The sequence below is a fragment of the Haemaphysalis longicornis genome, unplaced genomic scaffold (assembly GCF_048455015.1).
Source record: "Haemaphysalis longicornis isolate Haplotype H1 unplaced genomic scaffold, Haemaphysalis longicornis Haplotype H1 scaffold_14, whole genome shotgun sequence".
NCBI classification, from domain to species: domain Eukaryota; kingdom Metazoa; phylum Arthropoda; class Arachnida; order Ixodida; family Ixodidae; genus Haemaphysalis; species Haemaphysalis longicornis.
The window spans coordinates 35,494,890-35,516,954 of NW_027526245.1; the positions used below are offsets into that span (position 1 = coordinate 35,494,890).

General features: G+C 45.9%; 1 protein-coding gene across 1 annotated transcript in view; it reads right to left on the minus strand.

Annotated features, from left to right (window-relative positions):
* The window catches only part of Pink1 (PTEN-induced putative kinase 1), a 67,952-nt gene that overhangs the window by 39,745 nt on the left and 6,142 nt on the right, over nucleotides 1–22,065 (minus strand). Inside the window, exons 3-7 of the mRNA XM_077695377.1 lie at nucleotides 17,681–17,885; nucleotides 14,716–14,802; nucleotides 10,482–10,574; nucleotides 6,524–6,707; nucleotides 74–244 (exon numbers count right to left, since the gene is read on the minus strand). Of these exons, the coding sequence (XP_077551503.1) occupies nucleotides 74–244; nucleotides 6,524–6,707; nucleotides 10,482–10,574; nucleotides 14,716–14,802; nucleotides 17,681–17,885 (740 nt within the window). The remainder of the gene's footprint in view (nucleotides 1–73; nucleotides 245–6,523; nucleotides 6,708–10,481; nucleotides 10,575–14,715; nucleotides 14,803–17,680; nucleotides 17,886–22,065) is intronic.

Below are 22,065 nucleotides of genomic sequence, written 5' to 3' on the forward strand. Positions count from 1 at the left end.
CCTCCCAAAACACCTTCTAAAACACATGCACACAGCCGGGCGCAAGCAAGAGCGGCCGGGCATTATTACACACCTGCGCATGACGAGGTAGAGGGTGGCATTGCGTCCGCAGCCCCCCGGGTGCAGGCGCGGGGACAGGGCGCTGGGCCACAGCAGGGTGGCCCCTGGGAGGAGGCACACCGAGTCGGCAAAGGCCGCGGGCATCTCCACCACGTGGGCGTGCGGGGGCAGCGGGCAGCGCCACCTGCCAGAGGTCCAGGGAGGGAAGGGGGCTCACTCGCACGCTTCACCAACGCCTGCTTGCTTGCTCTGGGTAATATTCCGTTACGAACCAGGCACTTGCACAGTGATGCAGGGCAATAGTTCCCTGTCCCTAAACCGACTTCAAGAAGGTGCCCCAAACAGCACCCCCATTTACGAAAACAATGCACAGAACTGCGCCAACAGAACATTTCACGGCCAAAAGAAAATCATGGGCCTGTGGTTTCTGGTTCCTTTCTTTGTCCTGTCCTTTGTGCTGTTTGTCTTCATATTCCATTGTACCAACTGGCCCTTCAGCAAACCCTTCTGCAACTTACTTCTCTCGCAAAAATTTTGGCGCTGCTGGGCATCGAACCCTGCTCGTTTGAGCCAAAGCCCCCCCTGGGCTACCTAGGCCAAACAGCGGGTGTTGTTCTAACAGTTGCTCAGATCAGAAGGAGTGGTTGAAACAAAGTAGTACACGGCACAGGCTGAGTACAAGAAGTCGTGGGTTGTACCCACATGGACACGGCATGTCGCAGCAGAGGAGCCTTAGTCTACCAGGGTGCTGTTAACTGTGCTTGTCCTAACTGATCCTCCACAGTGCTTTCCCATGAAGAGTATCACCTAACCTGCCTGTCCGTTGTAGCTCAAAGCTTTCTCAAAGTTGCCTTCTGCTTACATTGAAGTTCACATTTGTCATTCTTTTACACTAGGGAAATAAGACTGATGGGACCTCTCACATCATTATTTCACAATCAAATAACAGTGAAACCTCTGTGGGCTTTGCCAATTTGAACACCGCGCATGTTCTCACTCAAACAGAGGCAACTTGGACATACGGATGCTATATAAGTGCCTTATACTTGAATTGCATGGTTCAGCTCAGTGGCCTTAACAGAAAAGGGGTGCCTCCAGACTACAAAAAATATTCAGTCACTATGATCAACATTGGTATTACGTATATCGTTTGCATATTACTTTGATGAAAAAGATAAGAATAAAGGATTCTTACAAGGAACGCTGAAATTCCACCATGTTAACTAACTCTTTCGTTACCACGCCTATTCAAATCAATCACCAGTGATCGATGCTTTATGTTGCAAATTTGGACATGTTTTAGTTGTTTCTCGTATACCTAATACGTCCCAGTGGCTAGTCTAGGCACGGCGCTTTTGGATTCTGTTTAAATTTTTCCGCTCCGGCGAGATTGAGATTTTTGACAGCATTGTTTGCCAGTTTTGGTGCGTGTGCTTTCGCGAAAGGGAGAAAAAAGGCATGCCACTGGTGGTTACGCTGCATTACCATCAATTTTCTTTATCAAAGGCCTCCTAGCAAGTCAAATACCAAAATCATGTTGTCAGCTTTGTAATCCAACAGAACTGAGAGGCGATAATTACCTGAAAATGACACCGACTATTTACCAGTGATCTTTGGTTCGGAGGATGGGTAGCTTCACTCTGCCAAAGCTCATTTCTGAAGTTCCCCGGCATGTCAAACAAGTGGGCCACGCATTTTCAGCCAGTTTCCAGCAGTTTCGGTTCTGCTTTCGCACTGGGAAATTCGTATTTGGCACTACTACGCAGTTCCCCGAGGCACTTGAAATATGCACGCCGCTCGATTCCACTTCACCCACACGTTACTTTTGCGATAACAGCTTCAGCTAAAAGCCAAAAGATAACACCAAGTCGTCGGATATCAGCTCAGACGAGGAGAGCGCTTCCAATCGGCCTTGAACACTGCCAGCTGTTCATCGGCCAGTTTCGTTTCCGTATGAGAGTATTTTTGGAGGTCTAGTGCCGCTTCTTAGTAGAACTGTCTATTCTGACAGAGTCCTTAACAGGTTTGATAGGTGCTGCTGCAACGTTAATTTGATTATGGGACTTAACACGCCGACACTACACAGGCGATGAGGCGCGCCGTGGTGGAGGGCTCCGAATTAATTTTGATCAACATGCGCCGAAATCTCGTACATATGGCCGTTTCTGCTTTTTGCCTCCATCACAAAAGCGTGCTGCACTCTCTTCATAGCGTGACAGCTGCTTGGTGAAAACTTGGCGGGCACGATTCTAGTGCATCGCACCTCATTCCTGCAAGCAGGGCTACCATAGTGAGTCAGAAAATGATATTAAACTGCAAATGAAAGTTCTGAGAGATAAGTGACGACCAGAACGTCAACAAGCATCCACCACTGAGCTTTTGGTCTGAGCTACAAGTGGATTTCTTTGCATCACTTGCTTGCCTTGAATCTTGTGGTGGCTGTAGTCTTTGACAAGGGGTTCTTACTAGGGGTGTGCGAATATCAATTTTTGAATTTCGAAGCGAATTCGAATAATAAAAACAAAGTTCGAATCGAATCGAATATTTTTCGAATACGAATACTTATTGTTTTTTGTAAAATTAATGTTTTCACCATCTAGAGACACAAAAACTGCAACTTTATTGCACAACAAATCACACAAAGTAAAATTAGGAATTACATTGCACTCAACAGGTTAAGGTCTGCACTCACTTAAATGTTAACATGGAGAAAGGTTAACTGCTCGACATGCTCGGGGAGCAGTGACAACCTCCTGCTCGTCACCACTTTACCAGATACCGAAAACAGCCGCTCACTTGAGACACTAGTAGCTGGCATGCCCGAGCCCGTGCACATTGCCGCGCGCTGATACAGTAAAATCTTGATGATACTATACTCGCGGGACTGCGAAAAATATTCGTATCATCCGAAATTCGTATGAACCAACACAGACCAAAAAATTTAGCGCTGAAAAAAGTTTTCGTTTATTTCTTTTCCTACTTTCGCGTGAAGAAATTCGTGATTTTTTCTGCTTTTTTAACCCCCGTGTCGCAAAGCAGTCCTTTCTGGAGCACGTAAAGCTTCGCGCTCGTCTCCTCACTCGCTGTGCCCAAGCTCGCTACACGCCGAAACAGCCAAGCGTGAACCGAATGGTGCGTTTTTGCACGCGATTCGCTCGCCTCGGCTCTGCGATTTCGCGCCCGCGCTCGACGATTTCGCGCCCGCGGAAGCGCCTACCTCGGTCAGAAAATGACGCACGACGCGCGCGGCAGGATGGAGGAGCCTGACTTACTTGCGATGTGATCGAGATAGCCGGCTTGGCTCCGCCGGAGATGGTTAGGCTTAGCACCCCGGCAAATATTTTATGGGCGCATTCACTAGCGGCGCGGATGATGTTTTATAGTACCGTTTTCGCATGCATTATCAGCTCCTTTACCGCACAAGCAACTTCGTGTCTCCCTTGAGCCGCATTTTAAAGAGCGGTTTGAAGCGGTCGCTCGAGCCCCCGCGCCACTTCGCGGCTGGAGCCGACGCCATGTTGACGCCGCCGGCCGCGCCGCGCGCAGCGTGGGCGTGGTTTCGCGGCGGTGTCAGCGCGTTGGGCGTGCGCAGAGCGTTTTCGCGAGCAGAAAACAACAGCCCGGCCGTTTCTGGAGAGAGAGTGACAAACAGGGGAGCGAGAGCCGTCACTTGCTCGTTCGGCAGTCGGGTGCCTCGCCGGCTCGTTCGTATCTTCCGCCGGGCCGCGCAGGTCCGTTCGTAACAGCCGAAATTTTTCCCATTGCAAACAATACAATTTCGCCTGGACTTTTCGGAAATTCGTATCATCCCGTAATTCGCGCCCCCAGAATCGTATCATCGAGAGTCCACTGTAAATAAACACCGATACAGAAGACACGCTCTGAGTTTTTTTTTTTTTTTTTTTTTTTTTAGTTTTGGGTGGTTCGAATATTTCGAACAATAAAAGTGTCGCTCGAATCGAATCGAATACCAAAACATTCGAATCGAATATTCGAAGTTTCGAATATTCGCACACCCCTAGTTCTTACATCATGTGGGGACTAACTCGTGCCTTTATTAATGTCAAACCACCAGATTTCTTCCAGAAAACCATCCAAATTTGAAATACAGGTTGGGGTTCACCGCAAGGCACGGGCGCCATGCGTGCTGGCACTTTCCTTGATGTCTGACAAATGGTTCCGAGCAAATCAATTTTTTTTTTTTAGGACGGGTTTTTGAAATGCGCACCTACAAAATGCATATTTTAAATTTTTCTACTACTTGTGGTTTGTTATACAAACCTTCCTATCTTTTCTTCGGCGCCTGGACAAAAATTTAGAATTTGATCATTTTTTTGGCAATCATTATTTATGAAAAAAATTAGGTATTAAAATCGGTGTCATTGGAAAGGGCGTTGAATCATCTACATTTTACGTCACTACAATATGTGCCTAACCAATATGTTTAGCACAGAAAAAGTGTTTTCTCAGACCCCTAAAAACCGGTCAACTTCCCACAGTAACGAAGGAGTTAAGCAACGGAGAAGTGCGTTAGAGCTTCCCTAACCACCTTCAGGAAGCACACGTGCACCTAAACTGTAGCTAAAAGGCCATGGTGTGCACAAAGTGCAATTCTGCACATCTAGTCCTGTAAAAGGAAGTTTCCTTTCAGTGCAAGAGCACCCCTAGCCTACCAACCTGGACCTCACGGTTGTTTGTCTGAAGCGTACCACACTTTCCCCTTTACAAGTTGCCTGTGCACAGAGCCAAACTGCTCGCGCAGCGCAGGGAGGGGGGACGTCAGTACGGGACAGACCGACGTTAGACCTAATGTCGCACTTTTGAAGTCTAACATCCTAAACCAGTGCTCACAGCCAGACATAAAAAAGGTTTAAATGCTACCTGGCATGTTGGACGGCTGGCACAACGTTAGTTACCTCACGTAAAGCCTCAATATAGGTGAAACGACGACGACTGGCCAAGGCTTCCAGTTGCAGCAACAAAGGAAGGAAAAGACGCGAAGGAGAATAATGAAAATGAAAAACTCAGCAAGAAGATAGGCTCGTGTTCCCACGAAACACCTAGAGCAGTATGCGTGCCTACACGATAACATACACCAGCAGCGCGGTTTTGGACGTCACTTTGTAAGCGCCAGTGTACGTCACTTTCTTACAATGATTTGTTATTAGCACACCCAGACCCAGTCTTTTTAGTCTGCTTTTTTAAGAGTGTAGATTTAGTTTTTTTTAGGGGGGGGGGGGCATTTTAAACTGACATAAAAAGCGACGCCTTAGTCCACAATACAAAGCTATGCACTTCAGACACTGCATTAATACTGCAATGAGCGAGAAATTTGGACTGAATGGTAATGGTAGATTTTTAAAGACAGCCTAAAAAAATACTGCATTTTTCATTAGAGTGTCAAAAAAGTAATTATAGTTTTTCCATCACTCTGAAAAAAAAAATTTTTTTTTGTTCCCCAGTGATTTGTTGCGCGCTTGCGGTTGAAGGGCATGGGAGACAATCATGACCATGGGGTGGCAATAATGACAAGAATACAAGCTGTCCTTTTAGTTAAATGAGTTTAATTTCAATTCCTGCAGTACTGGAACTGTTAAAACTGATTCATGGTAAGTAGTGATTTATATCCTCATGCTTGAGCATCCCTACGACAAGTGAAGCCATCCAGTGTTTACCCACGAAAGACTCTCTCAGAAGCAGTCTCACTTTCATTTGCAATCAGAAAACTGTGAAAAAAAAAAAGTGGTGAAATGGGCTTTTCCTGTAACCTGCCACTGCCCCAAAACCAAAAAGGGCATAATTATATTTGCGTGCCTGGGGCATGAACAGTTAATGCTGACACCACATTCAATCATCGGATTCATCTCTGAATGAGTGACGAGATGAGCTGAAAATTTTAGCAAACACTTTTTTTTTTCCTTCCCTCGCCAAATCAGTTCTCGGTTACATAACAAACACCTTTGTGGCAGTTGCCGTAATTTTTAATGATGCACTACTCCTTCAAAATGCTATAATGCCAATTAAAACACGTCGACAAGAGTTTGTTTCGTTTCTGTGGCAAAAACGTTGTTTGGTGAGCGGCTCAATGGCCATTCTTGTTGCCGCATTCCCAGAAATTGATTGATTAATTGATTGGTTATACGGTTTAACACGCCGATGCAATGCAGGCAGTCAGGCACGCCGTAGTGGAGGGCTCCGGATAAATTTTGAGCGCCTAGGGATCTTTAACATGCACCGAAATCTCGTACACACAGGTGTTTTTGCTTTTTGCCTCCATCAGAAAAGCGGCCGCCGCGGCCAGGAATCAAACCACTGTCCTTGTGCTCAGCAGCGCAATGCCTTAGCCACTGAGCCACCGCGGCGGGTCACTCCCAGAAATGTTCTGACATGTTGATAATGTGAAAAGCACTGCAGTCACCAAACACTTAAGCCAAACGTCCCAGACGGCATCCCCCCAACTGACCTGCCCGGAGGCAGCAGCAGGTTGTGCAGCACGGGCAGGCACTCCTTGCGCAGCGAGTGCCAGATGGCGGCCGCGTTGGACGCCGCGTCGTAGTTGAACATCACCTTCACCGCCAGGTCGTAGGGGTCCTCCTTCCCCCCCTTCCCCTCCTCCTCCGCAGCAGCAGCGGAGAGGGGGCTGAACTCTGCGCACAGAAGGCAGCCCCGCTCCATCTCACACACAATGTTGTCATCGTCATCGTCATCATCATCATCATCATCATCGGCCTGTCTATGCCCACTGCAGGGCAAAGGCCTCTCCCATGGATCTACAATTATGCCTGTCCTGTGCTAACTGTGACCAATTTATCCCCGCACACTTCTTGATCTCATCTGCCCACCTAACTTCCTGCCGCCCCATGCCACCCTTGCCTTCTCTAGGGATCCACTCTGTTAGCCTTAATGACCAATGGTTATTTTGCCTTCGCATTACATGCCCTGCCCACACCCATTTCTTCTTAATTTCTACAAATATGTCCTTAACCCTTTGAGGGTCATGGCCCTACATGTATGGCATCGGCAAACACTTTCAAATAGTCAATGACGTACATGTACGGCATTACTTGTATCTTTAAAAAGCGCGCCTTTTTCGCTAACTTCTCTTGCTTGGCATATGCTTCCACACTTCGGAAATATATCAAATTTTTTTCTTGCGCCGATGGCTCTTCTTTTTATTTTTTTTCTGATTTACTTAAGCGGCGCGCCAGCTATATATTGCGCATCCGCTAACGAGGGGCCGCGCTGAGGGGCCGCAGACCAAGGTCGCCAGCAAAACTGATGAGGCTCTTTTCTCCTTTTCTTTTTTGTATTTTATGGGCAGTGCACCGTCTATTGCTCCCACGTGCACCCTCGCACGCGCAGCGGCTGGTTTCGCAGGCGAAACTGATGTCTATCTGATTTTGATCCATTCAAAAGGTGCCGGCTTGTTACTCTCTCGTTTTTATTTAGAATTTTTCTTACGTTACTCATGAATAAACCACATATATGTAACAACACAAACGATTTTTTTTTCACTTTATGGCCACCCTAAAAAAATTATGATAACTTTTTCTCGAAATAGATTCATCCGAAGAATTTAAATCAGCAATTAAAAAAAATCGACCCTTGGGGGGTCGCGTTTGGCGAAAAAATTCGACCCTCAAAGGGTTAACATGCGTTTTTTCCCTGACCCACTCCGCTCTCTTCTTGTCCCTTAATGTTACATCTATCACCTTCCGTTCCATTGCTCGCTGAGTCGTCTTCAATTTAAGTCGAACCCTCTTAGTGAGCCTCCAAGTTTCTGCCCCGTAGGCGAGTACGGGTAAGATGCAGCTGTCATACACTTTCTTCTTCAGGGACAATGGTAGGCTGCCATTCATTATCTGAGAATCCCTGCCAAATGCACTCCACCCCATTCTTATCCTTATAATTATCTCTGCCTCATGGTTGAGATCCAGAGCCGCAACTCAGGTACAATGTAGTACACCCTCAACTGATTACTGTTGGCCAGCTGTCAAAGGTCTCGAGGTAATTACTCCATTTCGCAGAGTAGGACACACTGTTCATCAACACTTAGCGCTACGGGTCGGCAAATACTCGAATATTTGAATACGAATCGAGTAGTACCTCTGCAAATAGTTCAATTCACAAATCGAGTGTCTACTATTCGAAGTTTTATTACACGTACTAAATCAAAAATCCCTTGAGCACAAATTTAAAAGCAGCATTCTACTTTAGCAGCAAACACTGCTTTTCTATAGACAGGCTCATACATAGCACTTAGATTGGGCAGGTTCGTGCAAATTAACTACAGCTGAACTATAACAGATACCAATTAACTACATCAGATACTAATTAACAACTGCGGACTCGCTTTATGATGAGGTGACTTCATTGCACGCAGTCTCGGGGAGTGCGATTTCTCCATGACTGAAGCAATACAATCAGACCTCGGCATAGAGGACAAAGACTTTGCTGAATTCCTAATTCGGTCAGCCTAGTTTCATACGCCAAGGCAGTCCAAATAATAACCCCAGTGGCTTAGAGCCCCCCTGGTAGCTGACAGCAGCAGGTGAACAAAATTTCCCCAGAAACACCAGAAATAAATGGTCTCCTCCATTTCCCTGTCGAAAGCAGTCCTGAGCAGCTCATGGGCAGTCCAAAACTGCTCTCGAAACAGAAATTCTACGGGCAAATAAAGTACGCAACAGTTCTCAACAGTCCAAAATGACAGATTGTTGTGGTAACGGCCGTTACTACCCACTTACAGTGCTTATTTTGCACACACAGCTCAACAATACGTCAACCTGAAAAAATGTATGCGGCAAGTCATCTAGTTACGTAGTCAGCTGGGTAAGTTCTTTTCCATAAACAAATGTGTCATGTTGCTTAAAGGAGCCATGAAGAGAAAACACAACTTCGTTTAATTTGAAAGAACTAGGATTCAGTATCTCACTCAGCTCCATTAGAGCCACAAAAGATGTTTTTTTTAAAAGAAAAAAAGGCAAGAAGTATTTAAAAACTTTCAAATTTTGCACCACAGTGACGTGTTATGAGCAAGAATGACGTCATACGGGCCAACAATAAAACATAATTTTCAGTGCGTCAACTGCACGTTTGCATTCAAGTGATGCGGTCAAATGGAACTAGAGGCCCCATTACAGACGTCCAGTCACGTGTCGTCGCGACAGGTCAGTTAGGCGGCCGCCATTCGCACAAACAAGGTTCCGTGACGTCATAGAAAAGTTGCGGGAAATTGGCTAGGGGGTCGCGACTGCTTCACACGTTTTCTTCAATATCTCCGTTATTTGTTCGAAGATTGCGATGATATTCGTATCATTGTTATCGGGACTAAGCAGTCTTTCTAATAAACCCAACTTGTATTTTGTCTTCATGGCTCCTTTAATTAAGTAGTAGCTTTGGTCCATCCCTTTATGTATAAAATGTGGGGGCAATATGCGGGGACATATTTTTTTTTATTTGTCAACGAAAATTGGGGATGCAGGTTATGTACCGAAGATACGGTATATAGGTGCACTGTGCGATAAACAGTCAATTTTCGGTAGCCCACAGAGGTGTTAATGCATCGGTGTACGTTTCTGTCGTGCCAAGGTCCCTCTGTGGCACCACACTTATAACCAAGTGTCATGAATGTTTCATTTTTGTGACATCGTGCTCAGTATAAAAAATAAAACTTAACTTTACGAGCTGTTCTCCAATCGTGTCCAGCAAAAAAAGCAAGTGCGGGCAGGTGCTGGGAGGGAAGTCCAAAAAAAAAAAAAGCAGACAAAAACAATTTGAAAAAAGATGGCCATGAAGGGGAACTAACTGCCGGTGGCACGAAAAGGGAAATAAACAATGGTACAAGGCAGCAAAAAAAGGAAGGGTGGATAAAAAAATGAATGATGGGGTGACTCGTCACGTAGAGCTGTGTGAAAGGTGCTGATAAGCAGAGATAACCGGCCAATGGCAGACAACAAACACCGGGGCAATGCAGCAGATAACGCAACAAGCACTGCCATAGAGAGAGAAACCCGGAACCGAGCGGTGAGCAAAGCAGCGTGAAAGGTGGGAAAGACGCTCGGCCACGAGAGGCATTTCCCATTTCACGTGAGCCATCGTATCAAGCAGCAGGCCACACTGCATTGTACAACCGGGGTATTCAATGCACTACAGAAGGTTTGTGGGAACTGCAGTGATGTGTCGATCTTAAAAAGGGTGCTGCGAGATGATGGGGGGGAATACTATAACCAGGGTTCTACTCTACCCAGTCTACCAGCACCTCAACTCACAGAGCGTCTTCCCAGCCAAAGATTGCAAGTGGGGCTCCCAGAGTTACTACAGGTGGAGTAATCCTCTGGCATTTTGCCGCCTAACGCCCACCGACTGTGCAGTGGCCACGAGGCACGTATCCTCATGAAAGCAGAACAGGGCCAGCTCACCCTGGATGGGCTTGGAGGGAGGGGGGCCCACTGTGGTGGCAGCAGCGGGGGCCTCGTTTCGGATCGATTCGATGATCTCCGCCTCGGAAGAGACTGCAACACAGCGTACACAGCACTGCTACACTGCCTGCCAAGGTAGACAGGCAAAAGGCATTCGGCCCCCCTCATGAAACATGGTAGGGCATAGCTGACATGTGAGACCAAGATCAGCAAGGATTCTAGCGTAGTACAAGTACAGACTAAGACAGTACAAGTACAGTACAACACAAGTACAGTACAGACGTAGTACAGACGACCAAGAATTCTAGCTTAGTGCACAGTAAAACTTGATCACGGTAAGCCACTGGGGCACCAAGCAAAATATTTGATAGCAGGGAATTTAAGGGGATTCACTCCATAGTTACTTAAGGCCTCGAATTTGCTTGAAAACTGATGGAGGTGTTTATTGTTCACATAAGCACACGACACAAAACAATCATCTACGATCCCTTTAAGATTAGGGAGAAAATAATGTTTTCTGTCCCTTTAGGAAGATTTTCAGACTTGAATTGAGCACAATCGGTAGTGCTTCTTTTTAGCACCCTTCTCCCCACATGGCCTTTTTTGAAGGTAGCACAAGTTTGTGCCCTGTGGGGGCACGTTCAGACAAGCTTCTAGCATTACTTTGGCACTTGCTTTTTGATAACCTGTTCTCGCAGGGTTACATGCTTTTCCGTTCATTACTGTTCTTTCCACTGCATCCACAGCTGGTTACTACAAGCAAAGTAGCTAGCGAGGGCAGCTGCATCAAATGTTTGCCAAAATTTCTGCCTCAAATGCTACTGCCGCCATAACTCCCAGTGTTGACTATTATGGGTTCACCTGCTTTCCTGTTTCCTTTACAGAGTTTTTTTTTCACCATAGGCACAGGAATTCTGTCAGCACCAGTATTGCCATTCACTATAGGAAGAAATTCACCATATCCAAAGCTACTGCACTGGACCACGGAAGTTACAGCCGACCCAACTTTCACAACACATCTGCCAGGCTAGTGCAGTATCAGTATCAAGGCAATTACAATAAACACCCAACCAGTTTTGAAAGTCTTCTGAACCAGTATTTCCCGCAGAACAGCCAAATTTCTTTGTTATGAAACCAAGAGTGCTCAGTATGTGTTTGACCTCACTGCAGCTAGTAGCAAAGCCAAATCCCTACTGATAACAGTGAATCCAAGTACTACACAACTAGACAAGCAGATATAAAGCACTGATAACTTCTGGATTCTTTCATGCATTCCTATTTTAAATGGAACACATATCAGTTCTAGTAAGCACGACCACGGTAGGCTTTTGGCAGATACCGACCCAATTTACAGCAACATTTCATGGAGTGCAACGATTTGCCTCGATTTGGGTGTCCAAAGTAGTGGAAAACTACAAAGACCAAAGCATGAAGGTAAACTCATGGATAAACTGAACAAGGAATAGGCGTCGTGTGGGTGAAGGATTGCTTGCAGTAGACAGCTTTGACGATTCTGTTCAATTTGATGTTTTCAAACTTTCGCAGGTGCTTGAGCTTTTTTTTTTTTTTTTTGGACAGGCACCATTTGACCTGTACCCTTGGTGCTTCATTGGTGCATGAGAAGCAAAAACCACACGAATAGATTCTGCCAAATGTACTTGTTACAAATACCGGAACTACTAGAGTTCTTCCTTAAAGAAACCATAATACTGACACAACTGCAAGTGCATTACACAAACTTTTCAAACTTGGACATCACTAAATCACGCTGCCGGAATGCGGTGCATAGTTTTGAGTCACTGCTGTAGTCGTTGCAGCCGCTGCAGACAACGCATGGTATTTTTTTCAATTTTCTGCCTTTACCAATTAAATACTGGTTTGGGGCTTACAAAAACGATGAAATGGAAGTTTATTTCCGCCAGTCCATGGAATATAGGCATGAACATATGTTTGCCAAATTCACTTCAGTGAGCTTAAATTTTAAATGTCATGTTTTGGAACAACGTATTTTTTGGTTACTTCACACCTTACATCAAAGTGCAGAAGGCAACAAACCGCAAAATGCCATCTTTCAGCGATTCAGTATGTGGTTTTAGGTATCACTTGAGTCTATCTGCAGCAGCAAAGCAGTAGACGTCCAGGCAACACCCAAAAAAAAATCACCACAGCCCTGCCGTAAGGTTCTGTGAGAACGCCTTCCCCCGAAACATTTCCCATGCTCCTTTAGAGGTGAAATATTCGATTTACAAAAATACCCCAAGATCGCCAAACCCCCTAACTCTTTCGGGACCGCTCCTATAGGCCATCGGTCACATATGATCGATGGTTTCGCGAGCCTGCAGAATAAAAATTTTCGCTCGATGGAGCACCTAGCGACATCTAGGAGATAGTTTGAAAACTATAGTTTTCTCTTTTGTGAAGTTTCTTTTTTTATCGCCAGGCGGCAACGCATCAGATATTTTATTCTGACGGGCGGTGGTTCCGGATGTAAACATACTCACGCGCGAGCGCGATAAGAGATCCGCGTCGTCTCGTCTCGCATATCTTCGCCTTCTACTGTGGATTTTGACGATGAGAGTGGCAGTGAAGAGTCGAAATGCGACTTTAGAGATCGCATTTCAGCTGAAGTGAGGATTCGGGTGTCGATCAGCCTGGAACATGAATCGCGCTCAAAGGTGGGTGTTGGTTTCGGTTTCAATTGGCTCTGGAGTAGGTATGTGCGCTCGAAATATGTTCTGGCTAGTTTATATCTGTTCGCTAGGGTGTTAACTACCTATTGTGGTGATCTCCTGCCACCAGCGCAGAAACGGATCAAGTTTTCGCCGAGCCGAGAGCCCGGCGTGTACCTGGGCGACGACGTAGCCATGGCCCTAGTGCCAAAGAAATCACACACAAAACAAAACACCAGTTACACCTAGCCGCATCAAACTTTCGTGATGAATAAACAAAGCATTGTGTTAGATTTTGTATATCCTGAAATAATTTTATTCTTTTTAATTATTCTTAGATTTACGCTTTTTTCTATCTTTTTCAGTAGTTTTTTTGCGAAGTTCTTACTTTCTGATTTTTTCATGGTGCTATCGTCAGTGTTGAAGTAAAACACGGCATTGTATGTCAAAGAACATATAATTAGCTGCATTTTGGTATATGCTAAAGCAGGATGGTATCTTTGCTTCATGTAATAAAAATTTTTTACCGAGACCTCCCTTTTTCATCACTTTTTCCGGCGGTCCCGAAAGAGCTAAAGTCAATGGCTTTAGCGCCAATGAGTGAACAAAATGAACTCGAATCATCTATTCATGCGTTGACACGGTCACTTATTTGACCTTTCTGCACTTGACCTCAAAGTTCGCCAGTCTCGTTTTTTTTTTTTTTTTTCTTCATATCACCTCAGTTTTGGTTCGCAGTGTGGCCACTTTTTTGGCAGTTTTTGCGTGTGACCCAAAAGTTTGCCCATCACGTATTTTTTAATTCAAATCTCTGTACTTTGGGTGGGCATTCTTTCGGAACTTTACAATACGTTTTCTATTCTGCAAAGTCGAAAACTGCCCTGGCTACAAAGCCAGTGTATCACCAACTTCAAGGTTGTGTACAAGTACCTTCCCTCGTAACCTCACCACGTCCACAGTGCTGGATTAGACCGTTTGCGGCCCCCTTTCTGTGACCACGTAGGTTTCTGAATACCCCCATATTTGCCTGATTTTCTGCTAACTTACACTGGCTGTAAAGACTCAGATAGCCTTTTTATGACTGCACATTTGCTGTTAGCTTCTACTAGTGCCTTTTTGCCTTGCCCATTTTCTGCCTCCTCCAAAAAAAGCCACCCCTAAAAAAAACACACCAGAGTCTTCAAGCAAATATCAATGCCTCAACACTGTGTCTTCTGCACGCCTTTCTTAGACGACACGAATGTTCTGCTTGCAACAAAGCTGTCTCTTCCCTTTCTAAAGTTCCGCTTCTGCAGGCATGTTCACTGCATACGTTAACCTGGCACGAGCCCACCTGTTTGGTGCAAGCAAGAAAGAGGGAATTGCAGTGAAAGCACGGCCATCTTCGCACATGCCTTGCCAACCCCAGCTTCAAAAGCCGAGCCTTCTTGAATGGATATTTTGAAATTGCAAGGCCCACTAAAAATGCACTTCTGATGATGACATTATTTCGTCCGACTGACCCCCCCAGCCCTGACACCCATACAGCTAGCTATATGTCCTCCAGCAGAACAGGCCCCACTCACCCTTCTCAATGGACAAGGCGGGAGGAGGGTCCACCGTCGCAGCCTGCTTGTTCTGGGGTGCCGGGACATCCCCTCCAGATGAGGGAACTGCACGCAACACAGAGCACAACGGCTGCTACACTGACTGCACCGGCATCCCGCCAAGGTCAGGGACTAACGTCCCCTTCTGCTTCACCTTCAAGTTTTGCTGGCACTCACAAAGACAGCACACAAAGAGTTGCACGTTTGTGCGAGTGTTATAGCAAGAGAACAGCAACAGCCTTTTTCAAGATGTTTTTCCGAGTCAACAACATTAATTTTTCCTCACATAACACTCGGAACCCTGCTCCAAACATGATACAGTTTCTTTAATAAAGGGGCCATGCAAACAAAATGCAAGTTTGTTTTATTCGAAAGATTTGGTGTTTTATAGTGCCCTCAGTGCTTGTCCGGCAGCAAACAATGCTGCACTCACTGAGAAATTTTAAGCATTTTAAGGCAAAATTTCAATCCCCCTGCCAAATCGTGTGTTTTCGTAACGTCGACAATGACGTATCCAGAGCAGGGCCTTAAACCAAAGATAGCCTCCTGACCAAGGCTGCTAACATCTCACAGATGGCCGTTTGGTTATCTTGTTTATCCCCCACTTTCAAAGATGCCTCGCTGAAGAGCCAGTGTTCGCGCTTTGCTTCTGGCTGGACTTCTATACCTGCCGTATTTTTATTACTGTTCGTACTAATTGTTTCCTAAAACAACACAAGCTATGACTCGACAAACACGCTTATGTCAGTTGGTCAGTGTTCTGACAGACAAGTCCAATGCGTCCGACGGCTGTGTTAGGCAGTGTCAGCAAGCAAAGTGCCGCACTAACTACTTCAGTGTTTACATGTTCATTCGTAACTTTACCCGCCACGGTGGCTCAGTGGCTAAGGCGTTGCGCTGCTGAGCACGAGGTCGCGGGTTCGATTCCCGGCCGCCGCGGCCGCTTTTCTGATGGAGGCGAAAGGCAAAAACGCCCGTGTGTACGACATTTCGGCGCACGTTAAAGATCCCCAGGTGGTCAAAATTAATCCGCAGCCCTCCACTACGGCGCGCCTCATCGTCTGAGTTGCGTCGGCGCGTTAAACCCTACAATCAATCATTCGTAACTTTAACTGTTCACCCCACCAGCCTTACTGCTGTAAAAAGAATAAGCCCTCAATTTAGGTGCAAATAGCTTGCTTTATATGACATTATGGGTTCTGTTGGGGTACATGAGCTAGCGGGTTGCATGGCCATTCCCTTTTTCCTAATTAACGTAGCTTATTTAAGCGAAGTGTATGCTAAAAGTGGTGTCAATATGATTCTAATGAGGCAATCTTTCAAATGAATCTTTCAAATGAACCAAACTTGTGTTTTGTGTGAAGGGCCCCTTTAATGGTACACAGCCACATTTGTGATCAGAGTTCTTACAATATGTTCATGTCCTTGCGATGCCACAAAACTTACGAAGAAATGCTTCATGACATGCAAAGTGAACAATGCAGACACCATCACAGCAAAAGTGAGCCCCACCAGAACCTATTTTCACTGCTCAAAAGCATTAGGCTTACAAAAAGGTGTGTGTAGCCCACTTGTGCCTTCATTTTCTGCACTTACTTTGGACAGCATCTATTTCGCAAGGATGTCAAAATGTATAAAAGAACATTTTATTTTGCACGGAGGTGCTCAAAATTGTGACAATTTTCCTGTTTTTCTGGTAAAAAACTTTGGTTTTGCAGGCCTACCTCTGACTGAACAACATTTTGATGCAGGGATGCCAGGTCAATTGAGCAAATACTTCCAAGGCAGTTCCAACAATTAATAAAGCCTTCTGTGGTGGGAGACACAGTTGGCACACTAACATTGAAGATAAGCTCAAGGAACAGACAAAAAGAAAACTCCCACCTCCCCTCGCGGGAACCCCTGTGTAGATGCGACGCATAGGGGGTTCATGTTGCAGCGTTGGACAGCGGAGGTACGGCGCTGGAACGATGGAGCGGAGCAGCACAGGCACCGCATTTTATAGCGCACATAACGGTGAGGGGACGCGCCGGCGCCAGTGCGTCTGCCGCGGCTATGACACAACACAATCCACTTTAATCCAATCCAATCCAAGCCAATCCATTCGAATCCAATCCAATGCCCCTCGCGAGAGAGTGTTCGCTATCGGAGAGGAGAGGGGGTGAGCGGCGGAAAGCGCAGCTGGCGCGGCGAGGAGATTGGGGGAGGGGCGGACGCCGACGCCGCCGGATGCAGGGACAAGGCTAGTGAATGAGATGCAATCGCATCTAAAAAAGATACTGCAGACAGAGACAGCCTCCCTACTGTAGCCGCTCGATGTCTGCATTGACAAGGAACCAGAGCACAAAAAGTCAGAGGAATCGCTCAGAAATGACGACATCAGCTAGCTGCAGGAAAGCACGAGAGGCACTGCCACACAACAACCCAACAGAGCGCCATTTTTTAAAGTTATGTACATTGAACACCCTTGATGGCTTAGACGACATGTCTTACATGGACAGTGAGAAAGGCCTTCACAGCAAACTTCACGTGTTAGCAGAGTCATTTGAACAACAACCCACGCAACCCAACTTCATCTCAGACTCAGAACGGAGGGTTTAACACACCTCTGCAATGAGGCACGCCATAGCGGAGTGCTCAGGGTTTATTTTGACCATTCGGGGATCTTCAGCGTGCGCCTGAATCTTAACACACGGCTATTTTCGCTTTTCGCCTCCATCAGAAAAGCGGCCCCCACGTCTAGGTTATCAGCAGCACAACGCCTTCGACACCGAGCCACTGCGGCGGGCCTCAACTTCATCTCATTTCGTCCTCTGTACCAATTTGGTTTCTCTACTTGTTTTTAAAGCTAAACGTGCACTGTCCTGTCCCCACAACAGAGTTCCCCGTGCCTCTTCTTGTCAACGTCCCCTACCCATAAGCAAACTCTGCAAGAAGTACCCACCAGTGCGGCTGTCGATACCCGGGCTCTGTGCGGCGGCCGATGGAGTGCCGGTGTCCTTCCCCTTGTTCTTCCAGCGTGCCCGGTAGATGACCGCATTGCACCCCTTTCCCAGCGGGGCACCCAGCTCCAGGTCATCCAGATGGAGCTCTGCTTTGTCCGGCACCTCGGCCAACTTCCGGCCAGCGCTCAGGTCGGCCGCAAGCTCCTGCGTGCGCATGCAGGGCAATGTTTCCCTGTGGTCCTACATACATTCTCAGGCAACCACTGTCACACCTTAATTAAGTGATGAGGGCCCTTTGCAAACACAGCAGACAAGCCCACAGTATTCTATGGCATTGCTTCGACAGTGGCACAATGTTTTTTTTTAAAAAAGGGGCCATGACGGCATATTACAACTTTGTTCAGTGTGAAAGAACTAGCCTATGGTGACTCACTCAGCTCCACAGACTGCTTCTTTAACGGCAAAAAAAAGTGCAGTAAATACAGCAAAACTTTCAAATGTCGCGCTACAGTGACGCAAAATGGGCCAGCCCTAAAAATGATGCATAATCACTGTGTAAAACGCAAGTTTGCATTCAAGCAACACAGTCGAGTGCCATTGCCCAATCGTGTTTCTTGTTTCTAACTTAGGGTTGGAGGCCACCAATCCCATCAGAGAAATGGCCGGAAAGTGGTTGGGAAGTTGTTGTCACTTCATTCCTTAAGTCTATCTGTTTAAAGTTTACGGCAAAATTGGTATCACTGTAATCGAAACAAAGCAGAGCTTTCAATGAGTCAAGCTTGTATTTCGTCTTTATGCCCCTTTAAAGCTCTATCACCCAAGCAGTTCTAAATGCCCACTGAGTCGGTGGGTCATTCAACTCACCATGAAACTGGTCATAACGCTTGCACCTAACCACTCCCACGAAATATTCAGTTCGATTCTACCTGATCGTGATTCCCAAACGCCACTCTGGTTTTCAAGGGCCACTGAAAATAGGCATCAATCCTCTCAAGCCCCACTGAGCAGTTTGACAAAAAGCAAATCATTAAGCAACAAATATTTTTCCATGATTTCTAAAACGTACTATTGGTCGAACACGCAGAAATTTAGAAATGTTCGCACATATTGATATACCCACTCTACCCCTAGTGGGAAATAAAAAAAGGGCTCATGTCTTAAACCAGGAAACTACAGGACATGGTTGCCCTTCCGTGCCACTTGTGCATGCTGCTGGATCCTATTAAAGGGACACTGAAGTGAGTTTGTCAAGCTCCCGGTTTTGCTTGCACTGCGTAGACTGGCTCAAATTACCACACTTTTGATCGTTTATCCAGCTGATAAGTCGGTAATTATTTTATAAAGCGGGAAAGAAGAAAAACTACCATACACGGTCTGTGGCGGCCGCACCAACGTGTGGCTGTGACGTCGGGAGGAAGTGGCACTGTGATTGGACGATGTCCACGGTTAGCATTCAAACAAGTTTCGGTTTCGGTTCTGTAAAACAACATGCTTGACATCCGACGGCAGCTTTGGATGGGCATTCTCGATATCTCAGTAATCGTCGTGCCCAAGATAAGCCTCCCAGGACGGCTTGGCATCGTAGAAATCACTAGCTGAGGCCTACGCAGTGGATGAACGCCTTCCGCGTCACCGCAGACGCTCAAATACCATGCACTTTTCCCGCATATTTGGAGCTTGCCTCACTCAGGCCTGTATTGTAAAAAGCGTGTTAGCACCAGGCCAAGGGTCTGCTGATTCTGGCTTGTGCCCACTCCCCGCAAGCAGTCGGTGCTTGTGGCAACAGCACGCCAACGAGAACTCGCTAGCGCGCCACTGCCAGCCTGCGCGGGTTCTGCGAACTCGCTCGTGGAGCAGTGAACGTTGCGGCCCAAGAATGGTGAACTCAGGTTAGAAAACATCGGCCGCAAATGAAAAAATCAACTTACAAAAAAAAAAGACTGCACCCTCGGGGATTTGAACTTGCGACTTGCAAAACAAAAATCCTGGCGCTTCAGACCACTCGGCAACGCGCCAGCACTACCGAAGTGGGATATATAAGGTATATAATGTACAACCAGTTTACACTTTTATTTAGTTTTAGCATTTAATACTTTAGGTGACTATCTGTTGTATAGCGCTCGTGCAGTAAACGTTCCCCAAACTTCTACAACATCTCACGTCCAGCAATTGCATTTCTTAGATGGAAAAGCGTTTGCAGACGCGTAGTCATGCTGCTGACCGCTGTGCTTGTTTGCCCAGCGCAAAAAAGTGCTTCCGGCTCTCTCGTTTTGTGCTGTACGGTAAAAGTTTCAGTTGATTTTATTTCCTCAGTACCAATATTGACTTCGCTGACTCTTCTCTTGCCTTCAAGTGGCATTAGATTTTCCTAATAGCATAAAGTCAGCGAAGCGTCGCATGTGCACTTGTGCAGCGCTTGCGTGGAGTGACCTGGATTTGGAGCAAGATACAGTGTACAAGCTAACAAAGTAAAGAAAGGCACATTCTTCGATTCACAAACATGTTGTGGCTTAGTTTCAACTGAGCGAGCGAATTGCGACGACCCGTCGGCGGCCGGCGGACTAAACGCTGGGCTGACTGACTCGGTCGGAAGGTCGGCGAGCCATGCAGTAGCGCAGCCAATTGCCAGCTCATCTCCTCCTGACGTCACACGAAAGCACCACAGAAAATGGGCGAGGGTTCAGAGAGGAGGACAGCATTTTCGATTTGATTTTTCTACAACTAAATAAATTCGCGTAAACGCACTCAGAGTGGTCAAAACATGGCCTATGGACTCCGGACTACAATTTGCGCTAGCAATCCCGCAACGTTTACAAATCACTTCAGTGTCCCTTTAAGAGAAAATCCGAGCCACGATTTCTGCTATGGGTACTTTACCACTTCTTGGACTATGTGCTGGTACAACTGGGAATGTTTCTGATTAGCACTGCTTTTGACAACAGCAGCACGCATCAAATTCCCTCAAAAAGACAGTGAGCTTTAGGTGCAACAAGCAATGAGAGTGTTTGCACTACTAAAGCCCTGGTACAAAGCTGCTCAAAAGATTCGAGGCAGCTCTGTTTACAAATAAGTGCTTTACACATCAACCTTTACACACTACCCCCATCAAAATATAACCCTGGACAGTATTGCAACACACCTAACGATCTCCTACCCCAAAGTCTCTGTTTCAGGGTGCCTCGTTCATGCCGGACCTATGCAGTGGTGTTAAAATAGCCAACTTTTAGCTGATTATTCATATTTGAAAGTTTTTCATATTTTTTTTTTTTCATTATTCATATTTGAAACACTTGACATTTGAAGCACACAGCCAATGTTGGACTCTGTTGCTGCATCACAAAACTCCTCTTAAGACTTTTGTGATAGTACTACCAGCCACATGTCCCGCCAATTAATAAATGCATTTAACCACCACCACCTCAAATACCATTCCTTTGCGTTTTCCCCTAACTCCAGCTTTCAGTGGAAACAGTTGCAATTACAACACGAATCAGTTCTGATTCAAGATCACAGGCAGCACAAACTTGGACTGCTCTGCCTGTGAGGCATCACATTCTGACTGGTTACTTAATACCTCCATAAAAAGGACGCTTTCAATTACAAATGGCCTCTGTTAACCCTTTCAGCCCTGATTTCTTTCTTCCACTGAAAATATTTTTTCTGGGTGATTTCTTTCATTTTCAGACCCCATAAGCTTACCACCGAAAAATTGAGGCCGTGATGCAAGTAACTGTCTTTTTGCCTTTTTTTCACTCTTTATATTTTAGTGATTCTTCATTTGCGGCTATGCACATTCTTCCTGCGCATCACACTTCCACGCGTGTTGATCACATTCAGAAGGTTTCGCTAATCTTCGTAAGAAGAGTCAAGTATCAAACTTCCCTATTTTTTTGTCAATCAAAGAACGGAATGCGTTGCCTGAATGCATTGTGGCAATAAGGGAGCCTGCTTCATTTCAGAAAGCCCTTTTTGCCTATCTCGAGTCAAGAATTGTGCATTGATTGTAAGCGATTGTCCAATGTTGAAAGTGACTGTTGAATATTCGCGACTTTAACCCGATTTTAAACCCGCCATGCTACCGTTCAAGTTCGCCCCGATGTTCTACTTCCTGTGCATGCCTTTTCTCCCTTGTATGTGTTTGTAATATTGATTGTGTAAATTTCCCCCCCCCCCCTATGTAATGGCCCTCGGGGCCTTTAGGGTATGTAAATAAATAAATAAATTAGCAATTTACAAGCATAAAATTTAATTTGGTCATCAGGCAATTAAATTTTAAAAATACAGCAGGAAACATTTTTCCCTTGTTTTCCTAAATTTTGGAAAGCATTGGGACCACACACAAGAAATGAAGCTGGTAAGGCAAGTATTTTTAGATGAACAGCCT